General features: G+C 35.9%; 1 protein-coding gene and 1 pseudogene across 3 annotated transcripts in view; both read right to left on the bottom strand.

Annotated features, from left to right (window-relative positions):
- LOC129009591 (C-type lectin domain family 6 member A) overlaps nt 1–20371 on the bottom strand; it is a 49526-nt gene that overhangs the window by 2960 nt on the left and 26195 nt on the right. For all 3 annotated transcript variants that reach the window (XM_054442786.2, XM_063672389.1, XM_054442781.2), the window contains 4 exons: nt 20011–20100; nt 18302–18400; nt 13334–13479; nt 567–682 (listed from right to left, as the gene is read on the bottom strand). In XM_054442786.2, coding sequence (XP_054298761.1) covers nt 567–682; nt 13334–13479; nt 18302–18400; nt 20011–20100 — 451 coding nt within the window. The remainder of the gene's footprint in view (nt 1–566; nt 683–13333; nt 13480–18301; nt 18401–20010; nt 20101–20371) is intronic.
- LOC129009594 (large ribosomal subunit protein eL15-like) lies at nt 16475–17412 on the bottom strand (annotated as a pseudogene).

Here is a 20371-nt window from a genome sequence, read left to right as displayed (position 1 = left end):
CTCATTTTGATCTTGGGCAAGTAATTCAATCTCCCTAGGTATTAGATTCCTCATCTTTAAAAATGGGAATTATAATAAGGTCCCTAACTAACTCACAAGATTGTGGAAGAATCAAATAAGATAATGTATAACTGAATTCTTTTTTAAAGCCACAAGTAAATAGTATTATTATGTAATTTTTCTACTAAAATCGTACATAGCTCTGACCCAGATATTTTAAGTTTTATTAATTAGAGATCAGTTTAAGTGTCTACTTGTGTTTAGAAACAGCAAAATATAATAGTTTAGAGCACCATCTCTGGAATCAGATAGACATGGAGTTGACATCCAGTTTCTCATCTTATTAGTTTATTTATTTGGGGCAAGTTATTTAATTTTTTATCTGTAAAATTAGTTCAGAAAAAGAGAAGTTTTCATGAAGTTTAAGTGAGATAATGCATATCCTTAGTAATGCTTAATAATTGTTAGATCCTGTTATCATAATTATCAACATTAACATTATTAGTAACTCCTAACAAAATTTCCCTAGATTTTCTATGTAAACAAGGCCCCAGATCTGCACTCACCTGACATTTTTCTCGTAAGGTGTCTTATCAATCCATTGCCAATTATTATTACCTTGTGGGTCTGAAAGCCCCAGAAAATAAGAAAATGACTCGTTCAGCTGCTGGACAATGAAATTCTGCATGAAGAAAAAAAGGAGTCAAAGACTTTGGTATTTCCAGATTGAACAGAGTAAAGGTTGCTTATAGCCTTCAGAGCTATTCTTTAGAAGAAAACACAAGGTGCAAGGAGCAGTCACATGATGGCCTACTGATCAGGAGTACAGGCCAAAAGTACCAATATCATTACAGGGAAGAAACAGTCCTAATACAGGAATTCTTGTCTCAGAATTTCATTCTTTTCTTTACCAAGAAACAGAATTGTCTTTAAATGTACATAAATTTAGTTTTGTGTTTTCAATCTTTTTTTTATTTTATATGTTGAGATGGTGTAATGGCTAATTCTGTGTGTCAACCTGACTGGGCCAAGGGGTGACCAGATGAGAGTTAGGGTGTTTTCAGATGAGATTAGCATTTGAATTTGTAAGCTCAGTAGTAGATTGCCCTCCCCAGTGTGGGTATGCATTAGCCAATCTGTTGAGGGCCTGAACAGAACAAAAAGCAGAGGAAGGAGGAATTCATCCATTTTTTTATTTCTTCCTGCCTGCCTGCTGCTTGACCTGAGACATCGATCTTTTACTACCCTTGGACTAGATTTACACCATTGGTTCCCCTGGGTTTCAGGCCTTTGAACTCAAACTGGACCTACACCACCGGCTTTTCTGGGTCTCCTACTTCCAGATGGCAGACTGTGGAACTTCTTAGCCTACATAGTCATGTGAGCCTATTTTTTCATATAAATCTTTTCATATATACATATGTGTGTGTGTATAGACAGACACACACACACACACACATATATATAGAGAGAGAGACAGAGAGTTTTTCTAGAGCACGTTGACTGCTAAGATGTGTTCCATATTAATTTCCTATTGTTTTTCAGTGAAATTGCACTGGGGTTCTTAAAATACAAATTTGTTTCTCTACTCCCCTGAGTACTTCTTCCCTAGAAAGCAGCAAATTACTAACCATCATTCTCAGCAAACTATCACAAGGACAGAAAATCAAACACCACATGTTCTCACTCATAAGTAGGAAATGAACAATGAGAACACTTAGACACAGGGCGGTGAAGATCACACACTGGGGCCTGCGTAGGATAGGGGGCTGGGGGAGGGATAGCATTAGGAGAAATACCTAATATAAATGACGAGTTAATGGGTGCAGCAAACCAACATGGAACATGTATACCTATGTAATAAACCTGCATGTTGTGCACATGTACCCTAGAACTTAAAGTATAATTTAAAAAAAAAAAGAAAGAAAGTAGCAAATTACTTGGAAAAGTTAAACATAATAGAGAGCTCACTAGGTTTTAACTATAGTCAATTTATTTATTTCATAAAAAATAATGCTTTGCATCTTTCCAATTAAGCTTCTAAAATACCTTTAGCTATGTCCAGATTATTTTCCTATAAGTAATTTTATCAAGGCAAATGGAAATTAATTTTGAATTGAACATGAAGGCTTAACAAGTATTTGTTGTGTATTGCCCTGAGGCTTCCTGACATAACCTAATATTCCAGGGTGGGGAGTAGTGCTTCTCAGCCAAAAATGTTACATACTACATAGGAAAGTTTTCCTGGTATTAATTTGTATTTTTAAAAGTACCTGCTCAAAAGAACAAAGCCAGGCACATCACATTACCCAACTTCAAACTATACTATAAGGCTACAGTAACCAAAACATTAGAGTACTGCTACAAATATAGACACATAGACCAATGGGACAAAATAGAGAATCTAGAAATCAAGCCAAACACCTGTAGCCATCTGATCTTTGACAAAGTTGACAATAGAAAGCAGTAGAGAAAGGATTCCCTATTCAATAAATGGTGCTGGATAGCTAGGTAATCATATGCAGAAGAATAAACCTGAACCCCTACCTTTCACCATAGACAAAAATTAACTCAAAATGGATTAAAAGTTTAAGTATATGACCTCAAATATAAGAATCCTAGAAGAAACCCTAGGAACCACCATCCTGGACATCAGCCTTGGGAAAGAATTTATGACTAAGTCCTCAAAAGCATTTGCAATGAAAATAAAAATTCTCAAGTGGGACCTAATTAAACTAAAATGTGTCTTAGCAAAAGAAACTATCAATGGAGCAAACACGCAACCTACAAAATATGAAAAATATTCACAAATTACACATCCAACAAAGGTCTGATATCCAGAATCTATCAGGAACTTGAACAATTGAACAAACAAGACACAAACAACTCCATTAAAAAATGGGCAAAAGACATAAACAGACACTTCTCAAAAGAAGATATATAAGCAGCCAACAAACATAAGAAAAAATGCACATCTCTAATCATGAAAAAAATGCAAACAAAAAGCACAATGAGATACCATCCCACAGCAGTCAGTATGGCTATTACTTAAAAGTCAAAAACAACAGATGCTGGAGAGGCTGTAGAGAAAAGGGAACACTTACATACATTGCTGGTGGGAATGTGAATTAGTTCAGCCTCCATGGAAAGCAATTTGGAGATTTCTCAAAAAACATAAAACAGAAGTACCATTCAACCCAGAAATCCCATTACTAGGTATATATCCAGCAGAAAATAAACCATTTCACCAAAAAAAAGGATGTACTAATATGTTCATTGCAATAGTATTTCCAATAGTAAAAACATGGAATCGATGTAGGTGCTCATCAATGGTGAATTGGATAAAGAAAATATAATACATATACACCATGGAATACTATATAGTCATTAAAATGATTTAAATCATGTCCTTTGCAGCAACATGGATGCAGCTGGAGGCCATTACCTTAAGTGAATTAACACAGGAACAGAAAACCAAATACCACATGTTCTCACTTATAAGAAGTAGGAGCTAAACATTGAGTACTCATGGATATAAACTTAGCAAAAATAGACACTGGGGACTAGTAGAGGAGGAAGGGAGGAGGAATGGAGTGGGGTAATGGTTGAAATACTAACTATTGGGTACTATGCTTAGTACCTGGGTAACAGGATCAATTGTACCCCAAACCTCAGCATTGTGCAATATACCCATATAACAAACATGAACATGTACTTTCTAAATCTGGGACAGAAGTTGAAATTAATTTTTAAAAGTACATGTTCCACTGATGTCAGTAAGATGGCAGAATATAAAGCCCCATGCCCTAGTTCCCCCATGAAGACACTGACTTAACAATGTATGAACCAAATTGCCTTTGTAAACTTCAGAAAATAGTTAAAAGGTTACAGCACCACTGGTAAGACCAAAGCCAAGAAAACTGGCATTGAAGCAGGTAAGAAAGTTTGCTGCATTTACTTGGCATAGTCCTTCCTCATACTGGGGCACAATGCAATAGAGAAAAGACTCCCATCTCTAAATATCTCTCTTGGAAGGGAAAGAGAAGAGTGAAACATGCATCAATTTTCTGGCTTTCCAGGGGACTGCCTTAGGGACTGGTTTCTGTCATACCTAATTCAGACTGCGAATGGGAATCACAACATATTTGGGATACTTGGTGGCTGTTGAGAACAAAAGCAAGCATGGCAGCTTATTACTGGTCTAGAGAGACTGGTACTGCATATAGACACCAGGTAAAGCAAGAGAATACAAGCTCCTAAAAATGAAATCTGTGGAAATTACTTTATCTGGAAAAGTACACACACAGATCCAGAAAAGATGCATCACCAGAAAAAGTTTGAGAGACTCCTAGAATCTATACCCAGACTGATTGGTGAAGGTCTGTATGAAGCCAGACAATAAACACTAGAATAGGTGTTTTTTTGATGCCTAAATGTAAACAAAAGATCTCAAGATGTACAAAGAAACAAACAAAAAAAAAGGCTAAATTAAAGGAAAAAATAAATCTCTAGACACTATACCTAAAGAAAAAAAGATTTATGAATAACCTGACAGAGACTTCAAAGTTACTGTCTTAAAAATCTCAATGAGTTAAAAGACAACACAGATGCAGTAATAAACAAAATCTGGGAAAATGATGCACAAACAAAATGAGAATATCTACAAACAGATAGGATCTACTGAATTTTTTTAAAAAAATACTGGAACTGAAGAATCCAATAAATGAACTGAAAAATTCACTAGAGGGGTTCAACAGAAGACTTGATCAAGCGGAAGAAACAATCAGTGAACTTGAGGACAAGTCATTTGAAATTTTCAAGTCATAGGAGCAAAAAGAAAAAGGAATGAAGTGGAGAGGGCCTAATGACTTGTGGAAATCATGAAGTGGACCAATGTATGTGTTGTGGGAGTTATAGGAGGAGAATAAAGAAAAAAGGGGAAAGAAAATTTTTTGAAGAAATTGTCACCAAAAACTTCCCAAATTTCATGAGAGAAATGGACATACAAATTCAAGAAGCTCAATTACAACCAGAACAAATCCAAAGAGACTCATATTAACATGCATTTAATCAAACTGTCAAAAGTCAGAGAGAAAGAATGTTAAAAGCAGCAAGAGAAAAGTGCTCATCATGTACAACCAAGCTCCTGTAACTGTCAGCAGATTTCTCAGTGAAACCGTGCAGGACAGAAGGGACTGTTATGATACATTCAAAATACTGAAAAAAATAAAAACAGCCAACTAAGAAAATTGTATCTGGGAAAACTATCATTCAAAAGTAAAGAAGAGGCTAGGTGCAGTGACTCACATCTGTAATCCCAGCACTTTAAGATGCTGAGGCAGGTGAATCACTTGAGGCCAGGGGTTTGAGATCAGCCTGGCCAATATGGTAAAACCACATCCCTACTAAAAATACAAAAATTAGCCGGGTGTGGTGGCCCATGCCTGTAATCTCAGCTACTTGGGAGGCTGAGGCACAAGAATCTCTTGAGCCTGGAAGGCAGAGGTTGCAGTGAGCCGAGATGATGCCACTACACTCCAGCCCAGGTGACAGGGAGACCCTGTTTCAAAAAAAAAAAAAAAAGTGAAGAAATTAAGAATTTCCCAGATAAACAAAAGCTGAGAGAATTCATTGCCACTAAAACCTAAAACAAATGCTAAAGGGAATCCTTTAAGCTGAAGTGAAAGATTCATAGATAGAACCATGAAAGCATATGCAAGATTTCTGGTAAAAGTAAATATATACATAAATACAGACTTCTGTAATATTGTAATGTTAGTGCATAAATCACTTTTAATTCTGGTACAGAATTCAATTGACTTGTCCTCAAGTTCACTGATTCTTTCTTACAGTCTTTTAATACATTTCTTTAAAAATGTATTAAAATAGCTATAAAATCTACGTTGTGGAAGTCAGTGTGGCAATTCCTCAGGGATCTAGAACTAGAAATACCATTTGACCCAGCCATCCCATTACTGGGTATATACCCAAAGGATTATAAATCATGGCTGCTATAAAGACACATGCACACGTATGTTTGTTGCGGCACTATTCACAATAGCAAAGACTTGGAACCAACCCAAATGTCCAACAATGATAGACTGGATTAAGAAAATGTAGCACATATACACCATGGAATACTATGCAGCCATAAAAAATGATGAGTTCATATCCCTTGTAGGGACATGGATGAAGCTGGAAACCATCATTCTCAGCAAACTATTGCAAGGACCAAAAACCAAACACCGCATGTACTCACTCATAGGTGGGAATTGAACAATAAGAACACTTGGACACAGAAAGGGGAACATCATACCCTGGGGCCTGTTGTGGGGTGAGGGGAGTGGGGAGGGATAGCATTAGGAGATATACCTAATGTAAATGACGATTTAATGGGTGCAGCACACCAACATGGCACATGTATACATATGTAACAAACCTGCACGTTGTGCACATGTACCCTAAAACTTAAAGTATAATAAGAAATAAAAAAATAAAAAATCTATGTTAACGGATGCACGATGCAAAAATAAGTAATTTGCGACACCAGTAACATAAATGGGGAGGGGGGGAATACCTGAAGGAATAGAGGGCTTTTTGTATACAATTGAAGTTAAGTTGTTATCATCTTAAAATGGTTATAATTTTAATATCTTTAGTATGTTTTATGTAATCTTCATAAAGATAACAACAAAGACTTATAGAAGATACACAAAAGGAAATGAGAAAGGAATCAAAACATACCACTCCAGAAAATCAATGAAACACAAGAGATAGCAGCAAGAGAGGAACAAAATGACAAAATACACAAGATACACAGAAATACTGAGGAAAACGGCAATATTAACTCCTTCTGTATAAAGAATTGCTTTAAATGCAAATGGATTAAACTTCCCAAGACCTAGATTGATGCAATTATTAATAACAAACAAGATTCAACTATATACTGTATACAAAAGTCTTATGTTAGCTCAAAAGCACTCACAGGCTGAAAGTGAAAAGAAAGAAAAAGATATTCCATGCAAATGTTAACAAAGAAAGAGCGTGGGTTACCATATTTATATCAGACAGATAAAATCTAACTCAAAAGCTGCCCCAAGAGAGAAAGAAGGAAGATATGGCAATTATAAATATATATGCACCCAATATCAGAGCACCTAGATATATAAGACAAACGTTACAGAAGTGAAGGGAGAAACAGACACCACCATAATAAGTGGGAGCTAAACTATGAGTAGGAGACATTGACAAATGCTTATCTAGACTAAGTAAGAAAAAGGAAAGAAGATTCAAATGACTAAAATGAGATGTGAAATAGAAGATATTACAAAATATCTGCAGAAATAAAAGGGATTATAAGAGACTACTGAGAACAATTATATGCCAATAAATTAGGTAACAGAAGAAATTCATAGAATTATAGAAACATACCACCTGCCAAGACTGGATGATAAAGAAATAAAAATCTGAATAGATCAATAACTAGTAGAGAAATTAATCTATAATCAAAACTTCCCAACAAAAAAAAAGCCCAGAATCAGAAGGCTTCACTGGTGAATTCTACTATACATTTAAAGAAGAATTAACACTAATCCTCCTGAAACAATATCAAAAAATCGAAGAGGAGGAAATATTTCTGAACTCATTTGATGAGACCAGCATTTTCCTGGTATCAAAACTAGAAAAAGATACTATGAAAAAACAACAGACTAATATGCCTGATGAATATTGATATAAAAACTCTCAGCAGAATACTACAGATCACTCTAATAATATACTAAAAGCGTTAAACACAATGACCAACTGGGATTTATTTCTGGAATATAAAAATTGTTCAACACATGAAAATCAATGTAATAAACCACATTACAAGAATTAAGAACAAAAACCACCTGATTACCTCAATTGGTGCATAAAACCCATTTGACAAAATCCAACATCCTTTACTAATAAAAACACTCAACAAACAAGGAACAGAAGGAAAGTATTTCAACATGCATGATAAAAGTCATATATATAAAGCCCACAACTAACATCATACTCAATTTTTTTTATTTCAATATGTTTTGGGGGAACAGATGGTGTTTGGTTACATGAATAAGTTCTTTAGTGGTGATTTCTGATATTTTGGTGCACCCATCACCCAAGCAGCGTACACTGTGTCCAATGTGTAGTCTTTTATCCCTCACCCATTTCCCACACTTTCCCCTGACTCCCCAAAGTCCGTTATATTATTCTTATGCCTTTGCATCTTCATAGCTTAGCTCCCACTTATGAGTGAGAATATATGATGTCTGGTTTTCCATTCCTGAGTTACTTCACTTAGAATAATGGTCTTTAATTCCATCCAAGTTGCTGCCAATGCCATTATTTCATTTCTTTTTATGGCTGAGTAGTATTATAGCCAAATGACAGGCATTTGGGCTGGTTTCACATTTTTTCAATTGTGAATTGTGCTGCTATAAACATGCATGTACAAGTATCTTTTTTGTATAATGACTTATTTTCCTCTGGGTAGATACCCAGTAGTGGGATTGCTGGATCAAAGGTAGTTCTGCTTTTAGTTCTTTAAGGAATCCCCATACTGCTTTCCACAGTGGTTGTACTAGTTTACATTCCCACCAACAGTGTAAAAGTATTCCCTTTTCACCACATCTATACCAACATCTATTATATTTTGATGTTTTGATTATGGCCATTCTTGCAGGAGTAAGGTGGTATCACATTGTGGTTTTGATTTGCATTTCCCTGATCATTAGTAATGTTGAGCATTTTCTCCTAAGTTTGTTGGTCATTTGTATATCTTCTTTCAAGAATTGTCTATTCATGTCCTTAGCTCACTTTTTGATGGGATTGTCTGCATTTTTCTTGCTGATTTGTTCAAGTTCGTTGTAGATTCTGGATATTAGTCTTTTGTTGGATGTATGGATTGCAAAGATTTTCTCCTACTTTGTGTGTTGTCTGTTTACTCTGCTGATTATTTCTTTTGCTATGCAAAAGCTTTTTAGTTTAATTAAGTCCCAACTATTTATCTTTGTTTAGGTTGCATTTGCTTTTGGGTTCTTGGTCATGAAGTCTTTCCTAAGCCAATGTCTAGAAGGGTTTTTCCAATGTTATCTTCTAGAATTTTTATGGTTCCAGGTCTTAGATTTAAGTCCTTGATCCATCTTCAGTTGATTTTTGTGAAAGATGAGAAATCAGGAGCCAGTTTCATTCTTCTGCATGTGGCTTGCCAATTATCCCACCACTGTTTGTTGAATAGGGTGTCCTTTTCCCACTTTATGTTTTTGTTTGCTTTGTTGAAGATGTTGACTGTAAGTATTTGGCTTTATTTCTGGGTTCTCTGTTCTGTTCCATTGGTCCATGTGTCTCTTTTTATACCAGTACCATGTTGTTTTGGTGAATATGGCCTTATAGTATAGTTTGGAGTTAGGTAATGTAATGCCTCCAGATCTGTTCTTTTTGCTTAGTCTTACTTTGGCTATGCAGCATCTTTTTTGATTCCATATGAATTTTAGGGGTTTTTTTTCTAGTTCTGAGAAGAATGATGGTGGCACTTTTATGGAAATTACATTGAATTTGTAGACTGCTTTTGGCAATATGGTCATTTTAACAATATTGATTCTAATCATCCATGAGCATAGGATGTGTTTCCATTTGCTTGTGTCATCTGTGATTTCTCTCAGCAGTGTTTTGTAGTTTTCCTTAGAGAGATCTTTCACCTCCTTGGTTAAGTAAATTCCTAAATATTTTTGTTTTGCAGCTACTGTAAAAGGGGTTGAGTTCTTGATTTGATTCTCCACATGGTCACTGTTAGTGTATAGCAGAGCTACTGATTTGTGTACCTTAATTTTGTATCCTGAAACTTTGCTGAACTCATTTATCAGTTCTAGGAACTTTTTGGATGAGTCTTTAGGGTTTTCTAGGTATAACCATGTCATCAGCAAACAGTGATTGTTCAACTTCCTCATTACCAATTTGGATGCCCTTTGGTTTTTTTCTCTTGTCTGATTGCTCTGGCTAGGACTTCCAGTACTATGTTGAATAAAAGTGGTGAGAGTGGGCATCCTTGTCTTGTTTCTGTTCTCAGGGGGAATGCTTTTAACTTTTCCCTGTTGAGTATAATGTTGGCTGTAGGTTTGTCACAGATGACTTTTATTACCTCAAGCTATGTCCCTTCTATGCTGATTTTACTGAGGGCTTTAATAACAAAAGTATGCTGGATTTTGTCAAATGCTTTTTCTGGGTCTATCGAGATGATCATATAATTTTTGTTTTTAATTCTGTTTATATGGTGTATCACGTTAATTGACTTGCAGATATTAAACCATCCTTGCATCCCTGGATCATACTAAATTTTGAGAAATTAAAAGCTTTTCCTCTAAGATTCAGAACAAGGCAAGAATGCCTATTCTCATCACTTCTTTTGAACATAGTACTGGAAGTCCTAGCCAGAGCAACTTGGTAAGGAAGAGAAAAAAATTATCCAAATAAGAAAGGAAGAAGTAAAATTGTCTCTGTTCACAGATGACATAATCTTATATGTAATGAACGCTAAATATTAAACAAAAAATCTGTTGGAACTCATAAGCAAATTCAGCAGTTTCAGAACACAAAATCAATGTAGAAAAAAAGTATCATTTCTAAACACTAAAAATAAACAATCTAAAAAGAAAATTGAGAAAATAATCCCATTTAAAGTAGCATCAAGGCCACATGTGGTGGCTCACGCCTGTAATCCCAGCCCTTTGGGAGGCCAAGGTGGGTGGATCACTTGAAGTCAGGAGTTCAAGACCAGCCTGGCCAACATGGTGAAACCCCATCTCTACTAAAAATACAAAACATTAGCTGGGCATAGTGGCTCATGCCTGTAATCCCAGCTACTTGGGAGGCTGAGGCGGGAGAATCGTTTGAACCTGGGAGGCAGAGGTTGCAGTGAGCCAAGATCACACCACTGCACTCCAGCCTAGCGACAGAGCAAAACTCCGTCTTGGGGGAAAAAAAATGCAAAATAAATAAAGTAGCATCAAAAATAATCAAATACTTAGAAATAATCTTAACCAAGGAGGCAAAGCACTTGCACTATAAAAACTACAAAATATTGATAAAGGAAACCAAAGAAGACACAAATCAATGGAAATACATCTCATGTTTAATGATTGGTAGGCTTAATATAGTTAAAATGCAATCTAAAGAGTCAACGTGATCCCTACCAAAATCCCAATGTTATTTTTTGCAGAAAGAAATTCTAAAGTTCATATGGAATATCAAGAAATCCCTAATAGCCAAAATAACCTTGAAAAAGAACAAAGTTGGATGCCTCACACTTCCTGATTTCAAAATATCTTCCAAAGCTACAGTAATCGAAGCAGTGCGGCACTGGCATAAAGACAGACATAGAGACCAATGTAACAGAATAGAGAGTCCAGAAATAAACCCTCACATATATGGTCAAATAATCTCCAACAAGGTGCCAAGACCACACAATGGGGAAAGACAATCTCTCTTTAACAAATGGATCTAGAAATACTGGATATCCACAGGCAAAATAATCAAGTTGAATGCTTACCTTACATCATATAAGAAATTAACTCATAACGTTTTGAAGACCTAAACAAAGGCCTAAAACTGTAAAACTCCAGGAAGAAAACATAAGCAAAAAGATTCATGACATTGAAATTGGCAATGTATTGGATATGAAACCAAAATCATGGGGAGCAAAAGCAAAAAAATACACAAATGGAACTCCATCAAACTAAAAACTTCTACAAAGCAAAGGAAACAATCAACTAATGAAAAGACAGCCTAAGGAATAAAAGAAAATACTTGCAAGCCATATATCTGGTAAGGGGTTAATATCAAGAATATATAAGGAACACCTCCAACAGAGCAACAATAAAACAAATAACCCAGTTAAAAAGTGGACAAAGGACTTGAATAGACATTTCTCCAAAGAAGATATACACATTGTCAACAGTACATTTTAAAAGTTGCCAGTCAGGTGAGGTGTCTCACGCCTGTAATCCCAGCACTTTGGGAGGCCAAGGCAGGTGGATCACGAGGTCAGGAGTTCAAGACCAACCTGACCAAGATGGTGAAACCCCGTCTTTACTAAAAATACAAAAATTAGCCGAGCATGGTGGCAGGCACCTGTAAGCCCAGCTACTCGGGAGATTGAGGCAGAGAATTGCTTGAACCCGGGAGGCAGACGTTGCAGTGAGCTGAGATTGCACCACTGCACTCCAGCCTGGGCAACAGAGCGACACTCCCTCTCAAAAAAAAAAAACAAACAAACAAACAAAAAAAAAAAACAGTTGCTCAACATCACTAATCATTAGAGGAATACAAATCAAAATCACAATGAGATATTACCTCACATCCATTAGGATTGCCACTGTTCAAAAAGCAAAACAGAAAATAACAAGTGTTGACCAGAATGTGAAGTGAGACCCTTGGGTACTCTCGCTGGTGATGCTAAATGGCACAGTCATCAGGAAAACAGTATGAAGATTCCTCAAAAAATGAAAAATAGAACTAACTTGTGATCCAGCAATCCCACTGGTGGGTATATATCCAAAGAATTAGAAGCAGAAACTCTAAAAGATTATTTGCACACCCACATTCATTGCAGAATTATTCACAATAGCTGCAAAGTGGAAGCAACCTAAGTGACAATTGACAAGTAAATGAACGGAAATGTGGCATCTTATGTGTTCTCACCACAAAAAAGGAGAAAAAGAAGGCTAAATATATGAGGTAATAGATATATTAATTAGCTTGATTATGGTAACCATTTCACAATATATTTGTATATCAAATCATCACAGTGTACACCTTAAATATATACTACTTTTGATGGTCAGTCACACTTCAAGAAACTTGGAAAATAAGAAATCAAATAAAACAAAGAAACAAAAAACAAGTGTGAGATACACATAAAATGGAATGTTATTCAGCCCTAAAGTGAAAGAAAGTCCTGTCATATATGAGAACATGGACGAATCTTGTGGATATTATACTAAATGAAATAGGTTATTCAAAAAATGACAAATACTATATAATTTCACTTATATAAAGTATTTAAAATAGTCAAATTCATAGAAACAGAAAGTAGAGGAGTGATTGCCAGGGCTTTCAGGGATGGGGAAATGAATAGTTGTTCAGTGGGTGGGGAGTTCCAGTTTTGCAAGATGAAAAAGTTCTAGAGATCTGTTACCCAGTAATGTGAAAATAGTAAATGCTACTGAACAGTACACTTAAAAATGGTTATGACAGTAAATTTTATGTTATGTGTTTTCTCTACAATTAAATAAATTTTAAATGGAAACAGTACCTGCTCTGCTTCTGTGTTGAACACAACCAAATGTGCTCCCATCTTAACACAGTTCTGCTCACTCTTAGACCAAACCTTCTCCTCACTGGAAATGAAGTAGCAACTGGAACCAAATGACTTCCAAGAAGCTGGGCAACATCCCCAGGCTATTTTTGTGTTATGTGAAAAAAAAGAGTGAGTGCAAGATAAGATAAATGAGATTAATGATCTGCGGTTGCTTTGTAGAGACAGTTTCTTAATTCATGTTTTTACTGTTTCCTGAATTATATAATTTGGGGTCCTAGAATTGATTTCAAATAAACATTCTTTAGCATTAAGTCCTCAATATTTACTAAAGTTTACCTGCAGAATTTCCCTCAATTTTTTTTTTGCAAAAAAAAAAAAAGTCACTATTGAGTTTTGTTTTTCATGTCCCTTATACATTATCAGCACCAAGTCCTCTTAGAATTTTAAATGACTAACGCAGACGAACCTAGAAACCCTGTTCTGCTCAGTAATCTTGGGCAAGCCACAGAGCCTTAGGTTTTCAAAATGGTAACTATTCACAGGTTGGTTATGAGAATTAGAATTATGCCTCATTAGAATTCCATTTATCATGTTTGTCTTTGAGCAAATTCATAACCTTCTTGAGCCTCAATGATTCCATCTCTAAAATGGAAATAATAATAGTGCCAACTTCACAGGGGGACTTAATCACATAAAATGTATAAAGCATTTTAAAAGATGCTTAACATAGAATAATTGCTCAATAAATGTTACCTATTACTAATTTTCACACAGTATTAAATGCTTAAGCATCTTAAACAATTAGCAGTTCTCTCCCCTTACAAGTACCAGTTTGCCACTCTTCTAGGATTACAGAAATCCATAGCTAGCCATATACAAATCCACTGATATATTTTGATTATACTTATAATCTATATGATTTTGATTAAGTATAATTTAAGCAAATATATATGTATGCCTAAATAGTAAATTGTTTAGATTTGTTTTGTTTTGAAATTTTAGGCCGGGCACAGTGGCTCACGCCTGTAATCCCAGCACTTTGGGAGGCCGAGGCGGGTGGATCACGAGGTCAGGAGATCAAGACCATCCTGGCTAACAAGATGAAACCCCGTCTCTACTAAAAATACCAAAAGAAATTAGCCAGGTGTGGTGGCGGGCGCCTGTAGTCCCAGCTACTCTGGAGGCTGAGGCAGGAGAATGGCGTGAACCCGGGAGGTGGAGCTTGCAGTGAGCCGAGATCCTGCCACTGCACTCCAGCCTGGGTGACAGAGCGAGATTCCGTCTCAAAAAAAAAAAAAAGAAAAAGAAAGAAATTTTAAACAGCAATTATAAGATATGTGATCTTCTTGGGCTTATTTTTTTATTTTGCATTGCTAATATTCATCCATGTTATTACATATAGTTCTATTTTATTCATTTTTTACATAACTATATCATTACATATTAAGTGATTAAAAACCAAAAAGCTTATTCTTCCTTTTATAATGTTATAAAATGAATAAAATAGATTAACCATACCTATATTATTTGCATATTGGCTGCTTTTAGAAATATACCTTCATTGTGCATTCTGCTCATTATTAATGATTGCTTTAATATGTCTCAAAGTATGTATTAACATACGATTTGAATTTTGAAAGTCAAATTTGACTGACTTTGCCAATTGAGCTATATACACCAGACATTTTTTATAAGTTGAACATGTGAAATTGCTAGCTCCAAGGCTGACAAAAAATATTGACAGCTGTGATCAATAAAAGCATCTGTCAAAAGGGTATGCTAACATTAATAATATTTTATTCTCTCAATTTATGCTGAGAATAATGAGCTGATCAAGTTACTTTGCAAGTGTAGAAAGTAGCAGGTGTAAATCATAATCATTTGATAAGCCTTATTAGAACACTTTTTGGTATACCTTTGAGAAAGCAAATAACTACTGACTGAGAAATAAATCTTTTGCAAAATTATTCTATAATATTTCCTTTTCTTTACTTTCAATAACATTGGGAGTAACCTGATCAAATTCTCAGTTTACAAACCATTATAAATAACTTTTGACAATAGATCACTATATCATCGTAAGCAGATAATGCTGAAAGAATATCCAAAATTGAGTGACATTCAAAGAAAGCCTTTTTCATTCTTATCTACCGACTTAGGTGAGCAAGATTTTTCAGTTAATGTCATTAAATTGGAAAATAGGAGATGAATTGGTGTTGAATATGTTAGCAACAATATTATAATTACATTTGATAGTATTTTTTCAAAGTTCCACTCATCTCATTAAGATTTAGACTTCCAATAGTTTTACTTAATTATTAATGATTTATCAAAATCTATAATAACTTTATGATGTTTTGATATTGTGTCCTGATAATAATTATGATAGTAAATCAATGCAGAACGCATTTTATAACACTCGAAGCCTAATGGTCCACAGGAAATTAAAATATTAGGCATGTTTAGCTACATATTTTGACAGATGAGAAAAGTATCATGTAAATTTTAGTTCAAGGGGATAGAAGAATGATGTAAAACATCCAACTGTTAAACAATACATGTTTATTATTGTTTTAATGGATGATGGGGGTTAACACTTTGTAATAGTATTTACACACAAGTAAATACATTTTAAAAGAGAAATAACATTTTTGTTTTTTAAAGTCAATATTTACAATGTTCCAGAAATTAAAGCTTTTGCTTCTATAGCATGATAAAAATTCTGATGTCAAATTAAACTGTATTGGAGAGTATATATGTTTTCAAAATCCTTTTTGGGGGTTGACAAGCAAAACAGTCATAACTGGCCTAGGCCGAGTGCAGGTGGATTGAAGGAACTCTAGCTCTTCCTATGCAGCTGAACATCTCCACACTCTGACTAAAACTGAGTGGGAAACAAACTGAAGAAGATACAATGTAGATTTCAATTATTTTTTAACGTTAATCAAAATGGAAATTTTGTGTATGGACTTTTATTTCTATTTTTCATTGTAATGATCATTTGAAAGGATGTTGTTAAAATTGGAGCACTTTTATTTGCTGACATGGTATTATACAAAATAATTGTATTTTATCACATAAGATTTTCTGTAACTTTAAGTAGTTGTATTGAACAGCTTGGCTGGTCATTTACATTGGATATACTTAGGGGGCAAATGAACAGTCTCTTATGCCAGATGGATACGGAGTTAATTTAATTAATATCCATCTCTGTCCCATTTCAGGGCATTCTGAAGGCAAAAGCTAAGGTGCCCATTGTTGCTTCCAGGAAAATATTCATTCAAATGCTAGTTGTTGAAGCAGTGTTCCACATGGGTGAGAAGAAAACTATGCACTTTACTTCTCTTTCCCTTTTTCTTTTCTTTCTTTTTTTTTTTTTGACTGTCCTAAATTACTTATTAGGTATGAATTTTACAAACTTTACTTATATTAGCGGTAACGGTGGAGCTGGAGAGTATTGCGCATTCTCCAAGCTGCCAGATGAGAACCACAAATACTGTGGAGGAACTTATGGCCCTTTCCAAGGCCACGGCTCTTTCAGCCTGCAGATGTCAGCCCACGCATCTCCCTGTGCTTGTGGACTGGTTTGGTGATCCACTGGGTGTCAGGATTTCTTCTGATAGCTTTACAGAATGGATCAATGAGGATAACCCCCAAAAATTTCTATGTGGAATCTTCACCAACGCAGTAAGAATTTGGGACTCTTAGAGCCCCACAATGGTGTCCAGCTTGCTCCTCTGCAACAGACTGAAGGCTTGGAGCAAACTTTGGCTGGTTAACACCATGATAGACAGGCTTGCGGTAAGTTGTACCCTTAGGAACTGGGCGTTTTTGGCCACCAGGGAGAACACGAATCCTATATATAAGGTAACCTTGCTTGGCCTTGTAGCCCAGTTGGCCCGCTTTATCAGGCCAGGTGGGGTGGGGAGCCCTGTGGAGAGCAGAGAGCTGGCGGTACTGCCAGCAGCGGACCCTCAGAAGAAAGCTCATGACATCAGACTGCTTCTTTCTCCATAGCTCCTGGATGTACTTGTATGCACCCATCTTGACTTATGTGATGGCTGCCGCCAGACGGAAAGGCTCTTTCCCTTTTCCTTGAAACTGACTGATATGGTTTGGTTCTCTGTCTCCACCCAAATCTCACCTTGAATTGTACTCCCATAATTCCCACGTGCTGTGGGAGGGACCCTGCAGGAGATAATTGAATCATGAGGGTAGTTTCCCCCATACTGTTCTCATGGTAGTGAATGAGTCTCACAAGATCTGATGGTTTGATAAGAGGAAACCCATTTCACTAGGCTCTCATTCTCTCTTCTCTTGTCTGCTGCCATGTGAGACGTGACTTTCACCTTCCACCATGATTGTGAGGTCTCCCCAGCCACGTGGAACTGTGAGTCCAATAAAACTCTTTCTTTTGTAAATTGCCTAGTCTTGGGTATGTCTTTACCAGCAGCATGAAAACCGACTAATACACCAACCATAATCCTAAATTCAACTCTGCCAACTCTCCGCATATGAAGTTAACAACAGTATATTTTGGACAGGCATCAGTCTCATCCTGAACCAATTTGACCAGGAATAAAGCTAGTATTTGGGATGGAGATGGGTAGATTAATTGGAAACCTTAAATATCAAAGACATTATTTTATGATGGAGGGTGAGGGGAATGTAAAAACTGTAAGAATTGTTATGAATAATTTCCAGGGTTGGCCTGAGCAAATTACATGCATGTAGGTTTATAATATTTACCAAGCTCAAGAAGTGTGAAGAAGGAATTATTTTGGGGGCATGTCTAGAGCCTGATATGAACATGTATGTTTAGAGAAATTATGAAAATATCCAAGCAGAGGATTTAATAAAACATACACACACAAATGTACAATAGAATACACCAATCTTGAGCTCAACCCTGATCTTTCCCTGAGAAAAAAGAAAGTCTATTTCAGCATTTTAAAGATTTACCTGGCACCTTTGTCCCTTCACTGAAGCAGGTGAGACTTGAATATGAGTGTAGTTCTGACAGCCTTTTGCCAGTTTCACCATATGTAAAATGGTAAGTTACTGTAAAGGAAGAAGAAGGATGAGTGTCCATCTATTATTTTGCTATAAAGCCTTAGGCTCTATATCTGTACAGTGCTGGCTTACCTCTGACCCCCACCACTCTTTCTCTATGCAAGCCCCATAAAAACCATGCCAAATTATTATTTGCTTGTATTCATTTATCTTATTTTTTTATATATGGCCCTCATTTAATTTTTTGGTCTTTTCATCACTAAAATTTAGGCTCCATGCTCTTGGACAGAGATTCTGCCTGTTCCCCACAACAATTAATCACAAACACAACTTAAAAGTATCAAAACATCTCATGTACCCCGTAAATATATAAACCTACTATGTACCCACAATTTTAAAATAATAATTTAAAAATATTTTATTATAAAAAAAGAAGGAAGTCTGAAGGTGAAAACTGATAATTTTTTTTAATCGCAAACACCTGCAAGGGTAACTGTCACAAAGTCATCAATAAATATTTATTGACTCACTGGATGCCTGCTTCTCCTTAGCCTTAATAACCTTGATGCAAGCACACAGGTTATTTTGATGTTTTCTAAATAATTCTTGCTGCAGGTAGCCACACATAAACATATGGGCTAAGTAACCACCAAGGGGAAACTTTAAATGTTTATAAAAATATTTTTAATATCCCAAATGAACATTAACTTTTATGTTAATGTTCTCTTTCAGCAAGACCTTTTATCTCTCAGGATCTGATCTGATTCTTCACTCATTTCTTTTTTGTCCTTCTATAACTAAAGCTCAATACAGTCAAATCTTTCTGCCCCGCTCTTAGTTCATGTTTTGAGATCCTGACTTTGTGTTTCTTTTTATGAAATAACTATTCTTAAACCCCCTTCTCTCTTGCACTTGATTATGAAAAGCAAAACAGATTCTAACTTTGGTGATAATTATTTGTATTTTACTAAATAGTGTGAGATTTATTTAAATCTCTGAGGGAACTATAGCTACGACCTGATTGACAGGGGAAGTCACTTTCACTCCCTCCCAGACTATTCAATAACCATTTTTAATCACCTTATCAATGAATAGAAATCCAAATTGTGAATCAGAGAGGAAAAAGGTCTTTAAGACTTCTCACACAATGAACTTGAGACATGTATTTGGAGGCAAGCAGAACAGGGAAGAAATATTTTATTCTCTTTATCTACATCATTTCTTTTGAATACTTTTTCCTCTCACATTGGAAAGGATCTGCACATGAATCAAAGAATCTAATATAGAATATTACAATTATGACAGCAATTAGAGCTGCACTCCCAACACAAGAGTTTTGTGACCAGGGAACACACAATTACTAGTGAATCCAGTCCTGAAAGATGGTGTCTTAGATGATGGCTACAATGAACAACATGGATATGTGAGGCCATGATTCAGAAAATGCTAATAAAACCAGGTAAAGTACATCTACAAGGATTCAGTTTTCAAAAGATAGAGGAAGAACAACAAAGGGAAAAGGAGAAATCAAGGAAAGTGTGGCATTCCAAGTAAGAGCTGACGTATTAATGGGGCAAAGGAGAATATATCCTAGGAAACCTGTATGGAATATTCAAGGGAAAGGAAGCAAGGAAAATGCACCTCAGTGAAGAACTTACCTACACAGCTCACAATGAAGCAAGCACTGAGGAGTGCAATGGAAATCCCAGCCACAGACCAGAGTCTCAGGGACCACCAGCCTCTTTTCTCTGTCCAATCAGGAAGACAACAAATGCAGTTACCAGGGGGCCAGGGAGCCAAAATCCCCAGGAAGCTTATCATGGAGGTAGTGAATAGAATGGTGGTTACCAGAGACCAGGAAGGTTAATCAGGAAGAGAAGATAGAGAAGGGTTGCTTCGTGCCTACAAAAATACAATTAGCTAGAAGACATAAAATCTAGTGTCCCTTAGCACAGTAGGACAACTGTAGTTAACTTTTTTTTTTTTTGACATGGAGTCTCACTCTGTCACCCAGGCTGG

The sequence above is a fragment of the Pongo pygmaeus genome, chromosome 10 (assembly GCF_028885625.2).
Source record: "Pongo pygmaeus isolate AG05252 chromosome 10, NHGRI_mPonPyg2-v2.0_pri, whole genome shotgun sequence".
Taxonomy (NCBI): Eukaryota; Metazoa; Chordata; class Mammalia; order Primates; family Hominidae; genus Pongo; species Pongo pygmaeus.
This window is presented reverse-complemented; position numbering and strand designations above follow the sequence as displayed.